The sequence below is a fragment of the Periplaneta americana genome, chromosome 17 (assembly GCF_040183065.1).
Source record: "Periplaneta americana isolate PAMFEO1 chromosome 17, P.americana_PAMFEO1_priV1, whole genome shotgun sequence".
Taxonomy (NCBI): Eukaryota; Metazoa; Arthropoda; class Insecta; order Blattodea; family Blattidae; genus Periplaneta; species Periplaneta americana.
In genome coordinates, this window is record NC_091133.1 from 69,267 (window position 1) to 84,732 (window position 15,466).

Below are 15,466 nucleotides of genomic sequence, written 5' to 3' on the forward strand. Positions count from 1 at the left end.
ACCTGGTTTCGCAGCCAGACGCGTTGACCGAAATCCCCTCTTAGCACATTAAGGTCTCTCTGATGTTTTCGCTTGTGTGTATGGTGCTTTTGTTAAACATGCTGTAAAACACTTAATGGGATTTCATAGAAAAACCATTTCCCCACGTTGCAAAATCCAGATCTATTTCTTAGATTCGCTGAGAGGATATTCATTTTCATCGTGTTTTTGTGTGTGTGTGTGTTTTTTTTTTTTTTTTTTTTTTTTTTTTTTTTTTCAGAATATTAACCTGGCTAAAAACTTGATCCAGTTCCGCATTTGAATGTGGCAACCTTAGAAGAGAAGTCAATTAGCCAATGAAACTAACTCGGAAAAAGGATTTCCACCAGCAGCATCTTTATATTAACATATTTCTAAAATTCTACAATGGTAGATTCATTGACCCATTCGTTAAGTGTATGTTTCTCCACTGCTTTTCAATTTTATTAGTCTCGTCTTCATACTCTAAACTTATAGCGAAATCAGTAAGAGGTGGATTAATTGATTTTACAACTTCACTGGCACTAAACAGTGACATTTTCTCGAGCATTTTTACATTTTCTGGAAGCGTATTCCTGATATGTTAGGCTCTTTCTTTCGCAAATTACATATCACACCTTTCGCGGACGTTATTCTGGATGTCGCCTGAGAAGTTGCAACTTTTCAAGTCATTTTGAACCGAAAACTTTAGATATCGGAATGTACCAATTCGGTCATCAATTCTACGCTCTAAAGATCAATATTCTAGCCAACGGATTTAAAATTCTGTCACTTACTAAACGTACCTATCATATTTGTTAGTGAATCCAATAATTTTCTGACTCGAATAGTTTACCAAGTGGGGGGGGGGGAGGGAATTCGCATTCCTTAATCGGATCTCCTCCTGAAATGAGAACAAAGGAAGTGACGTGGGCAGCACCACACTAGACCTATAGTCCCGTCACTCTAATTTCCGGCAGCCAATCGCATTGCAGGTCGCTACATTTAAACGTGTGCGTCTTGTGATTCGCTGATGAAGACGTTATTCATTTCTTAAGGCTCGATAAATACTTAATATAATCGCCCACCATTTTGGCTCTTTCGTTGGGGTTCGCAGAAAGCACACGAGGACGTTATTTGCCGCTAAATTATTTGCTGAATTACAGTGCGTTTGATTTATTATCATAGGAGCTACGACATGATAATGTTTAACGGTGTGGCAAATAGATTCCTCGTATGGTAGCTCGGCAACGAAAGAACAAAAATGGCGAACGATAGACCTAGACTTTATAGAGCCTTCACTTCCTCATTCGAAATTATTTCTATGTAGTTCAGATAGATCTTGTCAACAGGATTATTGTAGATATTGTGCAACTGCCGAAATGGCAGTATAGCAATGATCCTTCAACCGCGCGAAATTAAAATGTAAAATCAATTCATGATATTGTTCGAAATTCGATTCACGGTTGGTTCAATAGACACCCAACAAGTATTGCACATTTCATGAATTTGTAAGGGGTCACTTCCACAATTTACAGTGTTGTATACATCTTTAACAGACGTAGGAAAACTAGAATATATTGTATTGGGCACATCTAGCTCAGAAAGCATGGGTAGACCTAACGGCTCGGTTAGAAAAGCCAACATACTATGGTAGGAACGATCATGATTTTTAAATCAAATGTAGGAAACAGAAAATGGATGTAGGTAAATTCTCATTTTTAAGTAGAACTATAAATGATTGGGCTGACCTACCTGCAGCGGTCTTTGAGGGTTTGTCCTTCCTTAAGGAGATTCAAGAATAACTTAAAAAGTTGTGCATAAAGTGTAAATTAAAATTAAGTTGGCATTTGACATTTAAATTTCTTAAGGTGACATGTATTTATTTAGCCTGACGAGTTACTCCCTTGGTTTGAATTGTAAATTATTTTAAAATGGCGTATTAAGAGGGTCTTAGACTAGAAATGTTTAGCTTAAATGTAGTTCTGTTTATAAGTATGCATAAGGGTGTAATTGTTTGTCTTATTTGAACTGTTGTATCAGTGAAGCGAGGTGAGTCAGTGAAGTTATGGATTTACAGTGCAGTGAATAGTTCCGATCAGTGATAATTTATAGTGTCAATGAAATGTGTTCTATAGTGTCAGTGAAATGCGTCATAGTGCCACTACAGTGACTGAGATGAGAGTAAAGTGAAAGATTATTATCAGTACCAATGGGAAACTTATGTAGGGCCTATACATATGTAGGTTGTATTGTAAAATTAGGTTCACTTATTAATTAGGTTGTTTTATGTATTATTATTAATTGTAATTATTTTGTTAAATTGTATTGTGTATTCTTATTGTATTGTGTATATAATTGTATTGTGTATTGTAATTATTGTGTATTGTTTATCATTTTATTGTGTATTGTTTATATTGTGTATACCACTGCCACCAGGTGCTTGCCCACTTGCAGTGTAAATAAATACATACATAAGCCAGGCATTACAATGTAGAACACGAAAACCACTTATACATTTCACGAATAAGGAATGTAATGTTTCTTGGCAAGACTGAAAATTAACACGGTACAAAATTTCAAATAATAAAGATCCGCAGGCCAATAAAGATAGAAGCACACAAGTGCCTGAAAATATACATAACAAAATTTGTTTTTATTACTGAAAATCATATCAAATTGAAATATATTATATAAATTATATATTTTTTTAGTTTAAGGAATGTCTGAAAATTCCGAGGCACAGCGAGAAATCCATGGTTCCTGACAGAAATTTCAAACAGTGCAATTGCCTGAATGTATATTACGCTTAAATGAAATAGAATGTAACAATACGTCGTAAAGACGTTGCCCATCATGACTGCCTTATTTAAATAATTGATTAAATGGCGATCTTACTCATATTAATTATGTAAGCATGTGCGGCTTACAGCTGTTTCGGTGCTATTCGACACCATCCTCAGAGCCTACTAGATCTCGCCGCTATATCAACTTCGCTGCCTGTTGTGTGGTTGCGTTCGTGTGATGAAGAGTTGTGTCAAATAGTGTGTGTGTTCTGAAATTGATCTGTGTGTTGAGAATTTGACTGGGGTGTGTTTTAGTGTGTCTATATTTCATATTGTTCTAGTGTGTTGATTTTTTGGTTTTTGGGTTGTATGTGTAGGATTTCCATGTCTGTATTTATGTTATTGTATGTGTGGTTTGCATTAGTTAAGTGTTCGGCATATGTAGATGTATTGTGTCCTCTGGTTATTGCTTTAATGTGTTCTTTGTATCGAATTTGGAATGATCTGCCTGTCTGTCCAATGTAGAAATTGTCGCAACTATTGCATGTGAGTTTGTATACGCCTGTGTAGTTGTATTTATTTGTTTGTGTTGTTTGTGTGTTGAAATGTCTTTGTAGTGCCGAACACATAACTAATGCTAACCACACATACAATAACATAAATACAGGCATGGAAATCCTACACATACAACCCAAAAACCAAAAACTCAACACACTACAACAATATGAAATATACAGACACACTAAAACACACAATAGTCACATTCTCAACACACAGATAAATTTCAGAACACACACACTATTTGACACAACTCTTCATCACACGAACGCACCCATACAACAGGCAGCGAAACTGAGATAGCCGCGAGATCTAGTAGGCTCTGAGGATGGTGTCGAATAGCACCGAAACAGCTGTAAGCCGCACATGCTTACATAATTAACACGAGTAAAATCGCCATTTAAACAATTATTTATATTCAAGTGTTAAAAATAGTGTACAAAAGATTCAACATGGCCTTATTTACTTCTGTTCCAAAATTACCATCTTTTATGGCTTTTCAAGAATCCAAATTACTACAAAAATGGCCTTCTTCTTCTTCTTCTTCTTCTTCTTCTTAAGGCACTACAACTTCAAAATTCAATGTCTTGGCCTTGTCAAAAATCTTTTTCCAGAAATTACTATTCTGTACGACCATTATCCAATCCTTGATTCTTAGCTTCCTCAAATCATTCACAATATCATATTCCCAGTGGCTTTTCGGTCTACCCACTACTCTATTCCCAGGGGTTTCCATTTTCACTAGCTTCTGGTCTTCAATTCTTTTAACATGGCCAAACCAACTTAACATCATAGCTCTGATGAAATTTATTATATTTTGATTGTGTATTAAATCATTTAGTTCTTTGTTAGTTTTTATTCTCCAGTTGCCATCTCTATCATTGAGGCTCCAAAGATTCTTCTTAAAATCCTCCTGTCGAAAATTAACTATTTTTCTTAATTGATTCTTTCAGTACCCAAGTTTCACAGGCGTATGTGATAACTGGCCTTATTATGGTCCAATATAATCTTAATTTGGCTTCTTTTGTTATTAGTTGCTTTTAAATAACCTTTGCTTGGCGAAATAGGCTCTGTTACCATTGGTAATTCGTTTAGTTTCATCTTCTATCCAGATATTGCCATTTAATATTGTTCCCAGACATTTAAATTTATTGACTTGAACAATCTGCATATGATTGATTTTCAGGTTATTTGTAATAGAATTTTGGTTACCACATTTCAAATACTTAGTTTTATTTTCATTTATTACGAGACCACATGCTTCAGATAGTTTTTTTTTTTTTTTTTTTTTTTTTTTTCAGTTTTGTGAATGTTTCTACTAAGGCTTGCTTCGTTCTTGCAGTAATCATTACATCGTCCAAAAATGGCGTTACAAATTCCAAATTGCACAAATCGCTAAAAACATATAATTTGTACGAAAAAAAAAAAAACAAACAAACAAAATATCTTACTTTTCACAAAAGTCGAGCAAAAGTAATTCATTTCTTTTTTGGACCAAACAATTATTATTATTATTATTATTATTATTATTATTATTATTATTATTATTATTATTAGTCTTGTCATAATCTTTATAATCTTTAGCAGAAATATTGTGTTCTAAATACCTCCATCTGTCCTTCCTTAATATATCAATTTCAAACCATCTCTTCTGCACTTATACCAAAAAAGTTCTTGGATGACGCCGACAAATTAATAAAAAGTGCACTGAAAGAGGTAATGAATCTGCCCTACAGACATTCCTGATGCAATGGTCTATAGTCCCAGGAAGTACAAAGGACTAGGAATTTTTCGAACAAAAAGGGAAGCACTATTACAACAAATTAATGCCCTTCGATGTTTACACTATTCTCAAAACCCATACATCATACAAACACGTCAGATTCATAAGGAGAGCATTAGATGTGGCCAATCTCTGAACGTTGTTCCAGAAGATGACTTATTTCATAAGAATGAACATTTCTTAAATGCTACAAAGATTCGTAACCTTCTGAGGAACAGAGAATTTGATACTTGGTGTCGTCATCCACAGAAAGGGAAAGGCGTAGTTTTATTTAAACAATATCCTGGTGCCAACAAATGGATTTGTAAACACGAAGGACTCTCCAACAGCGAATAACAGCGAATGGCGTGATGGCATTAAAATGGTTGGAAATGTTGCTGCAGTACGTGCTGTGCCAGGAAGATCTCAGGACAACCGTTGTAGGCATTGCCACAACGAGGTTGAAACTCTTGCACACGTCCTAGGATCCTGTCCGCACGGCGAAGTTCTGCGAAACGCTAGACACCACCAAGTACGATCAATTATAACCACTGCCCTTAAAGATGCCGATTACAACACCTTTGAAGAAGTACATGGTCTCTCTGGCAGTACACGGCGCATAGATATAATAGCTTTCAAGGAATCTACAAGATCTGGACACATATTTGATCCCACTGTGCGTTTCGAAATGGATGAGGAACAGCCAGCAGAAGTGGATAATGAAAAAAAGAATATCTACAATCCTACCATTCCCTATTACCTCCAAAAATACCAGTTAAAAGAGCTTGAAGTAATCGGACTTCTGTTTGGAGCAAGAGGTACCGCTACTCTCTTCATGAAAGATGTGTTTAAGAGGCTTGGAATACCTACATCAATTATTCCGATTGTAACCTTAGCTGCATTGAAAGGATCAATTGCTCTAATGAAGAATCACCTATATTCGAAATCAAACTAAGTTCAGTAGCATTCTTTACTTTTTTTGTAACATTGCCTCACTAAAATAGGTATATTTCCACTAATCTCAAAAAATTATTTGCAGCTATGTACTTGTAGGAATTTCATTGTTAAAACAAAATTAATGGTTCAGTGAACTTGTAAAAATTTCTTTGCTTAAGAACTCTCTGTCCCTTGTGGCAGCTCACGAATGGTGAGAAGATTTATTTATTTATTATATAACGTTGTTACATAATAAATTGCAATTACATTCTTGTAATGGTATCTGGAACAATCAATTTGTTTCGAACCCTTCTTCCTTTGTTTACTGCTAATAAATCTATTAGTGCATTCCCAATGACTGCTCTATTTCTGAGCACAATTTCAATCAATATATGTCCATGTTTCTTTACTTAAAATTTTCTCTACACATTTTCTTCTTTTACTTCTCTTTCTTGTTAATAAAAAGTTCCTTACTTATTGATGCTTGTCATCAGGTAGAAAAATGTCGAAGAATATATTCTAAATCACTTGCTATAAGTAGATTTTCACTCATAATTCACGCTATTGTCACATATATATTTGTGTGATCTGGGAATATCAATACAGCACATTCACATAATTTAACGATGGATAATATAAAACAGATATGGATAGAGAATTCTGATCACATTGTGATCTTTCACTAAATTTGAAATCCAGTTTGCTATATTTTCTGAAATGGGGCTTGGATATAAAAGAGTATATATTAAAGTTTATTCAATAGAAATAATGTATCTGTTCCCCTATTTGCAGGTGTAATGTTAATGTGACTTAACCTCAGAATTTCTCCTTTCCGTGGTATATCCTCCGAATTCCTTACATTTCTTATGTCAACTTTTCTGAGACACATTGAAATTGCAAACTGCTAAAGAAAGTTTGTTAGCAGGATTTACTTTCAGAGCTCCGTCATTAGTCCGTAACGTTATTGGAAAAGGATTAGGAATCAATGGTCTTAAATTTTCACCAAAGCTGTCACCACAAATTGATTTGCTGTATCATTAGACTTTTTATGAATCAGAGGTAATGCTTTAAAGTTAATAAAATCATATCTCAATGACAGAATTCAAATAAAGAAAATTGACAATTATTCAAGTGAACCTTCAATTATTACTACAGGTGTTCCCCAAGGTATAGTGCTTGGACCTCACACACACACATATATATATATATATATATATATATATATATATATATATATATATATATATATATATATATATACACACACACACACATGCATACACATATGAATTATTAAAAATTGGCTTACAGCAATACAGTGATGTTCATTATTCTTATGCAGATGACACAGTTTTACTTTTTGGTCGAAAAACCTGGTATGATACATATAATTCAAGTAATGCAATTAAATTTAAAAAAAAAATAGTTTGACATAAATTAACTTTCTACCAACGAAAACAAAACTTTAATTATTCCAATCTCATTATCTAAAAAATGTAACAAGCCTCCTACATATATATTAAGTATTAAATTATATAACTCTGATTATTTCTTTACACAGTGTATATGTCCGATGATGGAGTCCTCTGAGGTTAAATATTTAGGCATAATTTTTGACAATCATTTCAAATGGAACCAACACATTAATTACTTTTTTAGTAAATTAAGTAAAGTAATATATTATTTTGTTTTATTGAGGAATTATTTGTCAAGTTTATTACTATATATATATATATATATATATATATATATATTTCAATCGCTAATTATGTATGAAATTAAAGGATGGAGATAGCTTATTTAAAAAAAAAAATTAATCCACTTCATTTATTAGAAAAGAAAATAATTAAAATATGTCTTCGTAAAGCTATTGATTTTCCATCTCAAAAACTGTTTTCAGACCTTAATGTTCTCAATATAAGACAAATTTATTGTATTGTATTAATGAAATTCATACATAAATATCGAAATAATTTTGAATTGTATTCTCATAGTACTGAAACAAAAGGTATGATATTTTTAAAATTCTTTGATCCAAAATGCAACACTGTTACAGTATTTCATCAGAGTAGGAATTTAGGCCCAAAAACATATAACAAATTTTTATTTAAATATCCTAATCTTTTTAATTCTAATAGTTCTAGCATTAAATTAAAAATGTATGTATGGATTTTATAAATAATGAAAAATTGTACATTTAAATTTATATATTCTTATTATGTAGTAGACATAAGACAAAACTGTATCATATACTTCTTAATTTAAATTCAGGAATCCGTATCTGGTCACGAGTTCTACTTTTTCTGGGGTGTGCTAAAAATTTATCTGTTTACATTATAATTTACATTACAAGTATTAGCCTTGTCATAATCTTTATAATCTTTAGCAGTGAATCAATATAATTATATAGCGTTGTCATATAATACATTGCAATTACAATCTTGTAATGGTGTCTGGAACAACCAATTTCTTTCAAATCCTTCATTTGTTTAATGGTAATAAATCTCTTAGTGCATTCCCAATAACTGCTGTGTATAAATGTCCGTTCAATAATGATGTACTATACTAAGAACTGATATCAAACGTTTTATTGAACACTGATATATGTCAGTTTTTCTGTCTCTTTTTTTTTTTGTTATTAGTCTTTTTTTTATTCATGATCAATGTTATGTCCTTCATATAAAGTTTACATCACACAAAAGAAAATTATCAAATGATTTTTCTTGAAAAAACGCTGAAGATACGATTTTTTGTATTACAGTTATGTTTAGGCACAACAACACTCTACCGTGTTCGGCAGGTACACAAAGATAGTGAATGGTATTCTCGTAACATGAATTGAAATATTGGAACATCATATGTAGTACGAAACAGTGTATCAGTCCAATCTGTTATACGATAAACCTTGGGCACTGATAAGTGTATTTAATTACTTCCATAACAGAACTCAACCAAACGTTCCATTCATATCGTCCAAATATATTGCACCTTTTATGCCTTATGGCTTGTGTGTAAGCGATCATACATTTTCCGTTTACTAGACGGCGAAAACTTCACTGTGTTTGTGTATTTTTATACTATTTCACGTGTGACAATGCATACATGTCGCTTTAAAGTTCCTGGATGTGAGAAACAATTTCCACATACGTCGCATTTGAATGGCTTTACGCCTGTATGAATGCGTTCATGTCGCTTAAAATTTCCTAATTGTGAGAAACACTTTCCGCACACTTTGCATTTGAACGGCTTTTCTCCTGTATGAATGAGCTCATGTCGGTTCAAATGTCCCAATTGTGAGAAACGCCTTCCACAGACTTTGCATTTGAACGGCACTTCGCCTGTGTGCAAACCTACATGTAGCTTTAAACTCCCTAATTGTGAGAAACATTTACCACACACATCGCATTTGAACGGCATTTCCCCTGTATGAAGGAGTTCATGTCGCTTTAAATGTCCTAATTCTGAGAAACGCCATTCACAGACTTTGCATTTGAACGGCTTTTCGCCGGTATGAATGCGTTCATGTACCTTTATATGTCCTAATTGTGAGAAACACTTTCCACACACTTCGCATTTGAACGGCTTTTCGCCTGTATGAATGCGTTCATGTCGCTTTAAAAGTCCTAATTCTGAGAAACACTTACCACACATTTCGCATTTGAACGGCACTTCGCTTGTGTGAAAACTTACATGACGCTTTAAACTTTCTATCTGTGAGAAACAGTCACCACACACTTCGCATTTGAACGGCAATTCGCCTGTATGAATACGTTGATGTCGCTTTAAATGTTCGAATTGTGAAAAACACTTAGCACACACTTCGCATTTGAACGGCTTTTCGCCTGTATGAATGCGTTCATGTCGATTTAAATGTCCTAATTGTGAGAAAGATTTACCACACAGTTTGCATTTGAATTGCATTTTGCCTGTGTGGATGTCTGCATGTTTCTTTAAATGTTCTAATTGTGAGAAAAGCTTTCCACACACGTCGCATTTGAACGGCATTTCGCCTGAATGAATCCGTGCATGTCGTTTTATACTTCCTATCTGTGAGAAACCCTTTTCACACACTTCGCATTTGAACGGTTTCTTGCGTGCATTTTGCTTTAAATATTCTAATTGTGAGAAACATTTTCTACTGACATCATTAGAATGAAGTTTCAGGGACTGCGGTGTTACAAAAGCCTCATTGCATATATTACCCTTGAACGAATTACAGCTGACGTCACTAATGTTTAAAGACTTCGGTCTGTTGTTACCACACTGCATCAAATTGTCTTCTTCACGATCAATGCCTTCTTGTGACACGCTCTCCTCAACATTATCTACAATGCTGAAATCAATATAAAAATTTATAGGTCTGCCTCTCTCTCTCTCTCTCTCTCTCTCTCTCTCACACACACACACACACACACACACACAGATATGCACATCCAAATTTCTGCCCTATTTTTGACCAGTTTTAGCATATATAACAATTTTAATTTCTGTTAATTATCAAAGAATATGTACTCTTATTGTCGATAAGTAACAGGCACTACAATAGCTAAGGGTAAAACCTTGATTTTATTTGAATAATCATTGACTAGCTCGTCTTTTATTTCATTAAGTGTTTGTAAAAATTGAATATTTAACTATCAAAATTACAGTTATCACATTTTCCTTCAATAGTATTACTCACAATATGAGATAATAACACAAGCGAATAAAGATTCTTATTGATGTCTTGGTTTTTAGATCTGTTGTCGAGGTTATTTGGGGCACTCAATGAGAAAGTAACATAGGATAAACTGTACCAGCTCTAGTTTCTTAGCCATTGTGGAACTTATGTAAGTTATATACTAAAATATATCATTATTCTGATTTCTTACATTAATCATATTAACATTTAGATTAGACTTATGGTTTTGCATACTACAAACAATTTAAATATCGTCTTTATAGACAGTTGATCACATGACTTTGTTTCTTGTCTATTTTGTACTTTTCCATGCGTAAATGTAGTGTTTACTTGCATCTTAGTGTAATTTTACATGCGAAATACTACATTCTGAAACATAACTTCTTAATTATATCAAAATCACCATCGTATAGGAGGTCCGATTAATTACATTTTAAGTCATGTCGTTTCAATTGTGGAAATCGAGAGTAGCAAAGAAATGGCTACTTCAAAATGCGTGTGCTTGAATCATCCAGCCGTATCATGCTATATGCACAGTCTAGTACAGACGTCTCCAAAAGCGTACTCGCGAGTAAGCCCCTGAACGGAACCGTAGCCAGTACATAATGAGCGCACTCTGCTTCACCCATCCCCACCTGTACTGTACTTAATGTTTATGTGCAAACGAAGAGCAGTGGTGGACTGCCATTATCATTGTGTTGGCCGGTGTGTTCCACCTTTTCACAATCATGGACGTAGTACATTCAAGGATGAATGGGAAGAGAATTTTTTTTTTTTGAGTTAGTGGGAAGAATGTGAAATTCATAATTTGTTCGAAAATTCTTAACGGTGTGTTAAAATTCAACATGCGACGACAATACTTGACTCTTCACGAAGAATATCATACAATTACAGGCATGTTGGACATATGAAAATAACTTATTTTTTTGGGGCTATCTGTATGACTGTTGTTATACATAATAATCAGTACATTACAATACGTTTACACTCACCTCCGCATGACAAACATATAGTTTTTCGTTTAATTGTAGGTGAAATGCGTAGGCCTAGAAATATTTTGATCAATATAAAATAAGAAAATACAAACACAAATCACACACGTGTCCTCAGTCTTAAACAAAAGAAAAAGCTTTTTCCTAGCCATCTTTTAGCTTGGAATATTGGAAAATCAAAGAAGACCTTTACAGAAGAATCATTTGTATAATCGTGCATACAGAACGTTACAAGTACTAAAATACTGTGTCCAAAACAAAGTAAAAGTTTAAGAAAATTAAAATATTTCCAATTACAGTTCAGAGAAGGAATTTCAAGATTGTAAACGTAACTGATTCTGAAGTCGAAACCACAATTAACCAGTTTGTAGCTTACTCACTTGCATTGGACGAAAGCACAGATAGAAATAACGAAGCTCACCTAGCCATTTTCATCTGAGAAGTTAACGAACATTTTACTGTGTGAATGTCTTCTAGATGTAATTACAAAATACAACTGGAGAAGATCTTTTCCAGGCCTTGAAAGGCACTGTAGAACAGAAGAAGCTGAATTTGCAATGACTTGTGTCAATAGCAACAGACGGGGCTCCTGCTTCATAGTATGTCAAAATAATATACAATCATATATTTCTTATTCTTTTGATATTATTATTTGTAAATTTAAGCACCTCGTTGCTGCGATTCCCCACTGATCGCTTCCATCTGTTGAGGTACAAGTCTTTTCCCCTTCTCTAGCCTTACAGCACACTGTTCGGCGGGCAGCATCGAGAGCACGAATGACGATACGATTTTTTGAGACCTCTGGTCTAGTATATACAGTCACGAAGCTCAATACTTAGGGAATATGCATCCATAGATAGTTGCTAACCACTTGGATCGCTACTATCGTCTCATCACAGACAATGCGAAATAGTACTGGCACAGTCTATTTTTTCCTAGTAACCTCAACAACTCAAGCTTCGTGACTGTATACACTAGACTGTGCTATTGTGTATGGGGAGTAAACACTTAGAAGAAGTAGGAAACCTATGTCTGTATCAGTGACTATAGCATATCTACGATATTTTTGTGTCAAGACTACAGACCAAGAGAACCCATGGTCTCCTCGTAAGGTAAATAAAACCAGTTCGCAGCATTTGCGCCAGTGGAGAAATGGAAAGAGAAGTACCAAAGCTAATTTCTTTATTGTTAATAAAATAGACATCAGTCGAAATAATCGTGATAAGAGGTCAGAACCTGATCTAAGATCTGTGCTGGACTCGAATCTGGTACCTATTCCACCTTTCCATGAGCTACCACAGCTCTCACCAGACGAATCTTTTATGTCTGTATGTGTAATATAGCACAAGGTAAAGAAAGTAGGGACAGCGACAGTGATTTTCAAACTTCATATAGGAAATGCTTCCACAACGACCGGTTGAGTGACCATAATGCAACCATTTCATGATATTTTATTAATTGCCTATACCAAAACGCAATTTCTTAACAACTCTCAAACAATATAAATTCTTTACATTCGAAAGTTTAATTAACTAAAGAATATGAAATAGATAATACATTACAGAAAATACAGCTAACTGCCACAGTAAAAATAAACACCTAGAGCAGAATTTGCAAATCCAAAGAAAATAATAAATGATATTCTAGGAAATAAATTTTACACACTTTGGGCTCAGTAGAATAAAGGGCTACAAAAACAAAAAATTAACCGTTCTGAAAATCTAAAGTAGTTTCCGGGAAATACATCTTCTAACTTCATTATGTTCTCCGGTTTCAGTCAGTTCTTAACGAACTCCTTTCCTTTATTTAACATTTAAGATATTATGAAAGATGAGTGGAATGAAGAAAAATTCTCTCTGGCACTGGGATTTGAACCCAGGTTTTCAGCTCTACGTGCTGATGCACTATCCACTAAGCCATACCGGATTCCCATCCCGATGTCGGATCAAATCCTCTCAGTTTAAGTTCCACCTCTTGGGCTCCCTCTACTGGCCTACCCTATAGTAGGTTATTTTACGACACTTTATCAACATCTCAGGTTATTTAGCGTCTGAATGAGGTGAAGATGATAATGCCAGTGAAATGAGTCTGGGGTCCAGCACCAAAAGTTAAACAGCATTTGCTGGGAAAACCCCAGAAAAAACCTCAACCAGGTAACTTGCCCAGACCGGGAATCGAACCCGGGCTCCTGGTTTCGCGGCCAGACGCGCTGACCGTTACTCCACAGGTGTGGACCCTACCCTATATGATATGTGAATAATCACTTAGTTATTTAAGATGGCGTTTATTCCTTCGGATGCCGGCCACTTAGTCACTCGTAACGAGTGCACCTCTGCACATGTGTGGACATTGTACCACTGTCATACAACTATGACGCAGTGCATGAGGGTAGTCCACTAGAGGGAACCCAAGAGGTGAACTTAAACTGAGAGGATTCGATTCGACATCGGGATGGGAATCCAGAGTGGCTTAGTGGATAAGCATCAGCACGTAGAGCTGAAAACCCGGATTCAAAGCCCGGTCCCAGAGAGAATTTTTCTCCGTTCCACTGATCTTTCATGATATGATGACGCAGGATATTTGCACGGAAGTATCATCTATAGTTCGGTACATCATAATAATATAATTGAAGATATTGTTAATTATAAAAAACAGTTATTTCAGATATATTTGAGACGAAATGGTCCAGCTAGCTATCCTATCCTATCCTGATGGTTAAGTGAGATACGGTCCACTTTGGAATAGGTCCTCTCCACGAAAATGTCCAACGTTTAGAAATGTCGATATAGAAAATTCGTCCATGCCATACAACTGTCTGTACCTGAAAAGGTCCACTGGCAGCAGGTCCTCTTCTTAAAAATGTCCTACGTTTTAAAATGTCCACAAATAAACTCGTCCATTTCCCTAAAATGTCCGACAAGGAAAACTGCAAGGAATGTGCCGAGAAATTTATTATCATTTCAATTATGTTGAAAAATTAAATTCCTATCTTTCTAACCTTGATAATTACCGCCAATGTTGAAAATTCTCGTTTGATTATTGATATAGGCTACCGTTTATTTACTGGCCACTTAATATTTGTATCCCCACCAAGGACCTGACTCACTAAATGGTCTGTTTCCGATTCTGTTGTTGCAAATGGCTAATGAATCGCGAAATGGTCACGTGATGTTCCACCACAAGTCATTGGAATTAAGAGTGGTATCCTTCAACCATACTATTCGTACGCTGTCTGCCATTAATTACTAATTCATAGACGTTCCATGTCTCAGGAGAAAATCTATGAGGAACTGCTTGCCTTCGCCCTCTTGCCGATGACCAGCAATAAATGTAATTTCAATGTAATATGCTAAGTCCAAGACATCGTTCACAAATCTTTCAATTAAAAAAATCCCAAACAAATTGAAAGTTATTTAGCGGAATAAATGACAGTCCCATAATTTTCTGTATTTGGTTTCTTACTTCAGGGTTCTCAATATCCAAATATTGTGGCCTCAGACCCCTGTTGACTACATTTCTCCGTATTGCTTGATTGAAGTGAAAAATACACCCATTCACTATGCCTATGTCGACAAGCATTCATATTGGAGATTTCAAAATCACACATTGTATAGGTAGGATTGCAAGTGAGATTTAAATGTGCTGAATAATTTATCTCATTATAAATAGTGCGGTAACTATTTTCAGTCTTAGTTGCAGTTAGGCAATACACTAAAGGAAATACAAAACCTCAAACAATCCAATGGAGTGTGAA

The 15,466-nt window shown here is 34.8% G+C and overlaps 1 protein-coding gene across 2 annotated transcripts in view; it reads right to left on the reverse strand.

Moving 5' to 3' along the window:
- Nucleotides 1–7,870: 7,870 nt before the first annotated feature.
- Nucleotides 7,871–15,466, reverse strand: part of LOC138693280 (zinc finger protein 678-like) — a 58,591-nt gene continuing 50,995 nt past the window's right edge. For both annotated transcript variants that reach the window (XM_069817137.1, XM_069817136.1), the window contains exon 5: nucleotides 7,871–10,372. In XM_069817137.1, coding sequence (XP_069673238.1) covers nucleotides 9,112–10,372 — 1,261 coding nt within the window. In that variant the 3' untranslated portion in view covers nucleotides 7,871–9,111. The remainder of the gene's footprint in view (nucleotides 10,373–15,466) is intronic.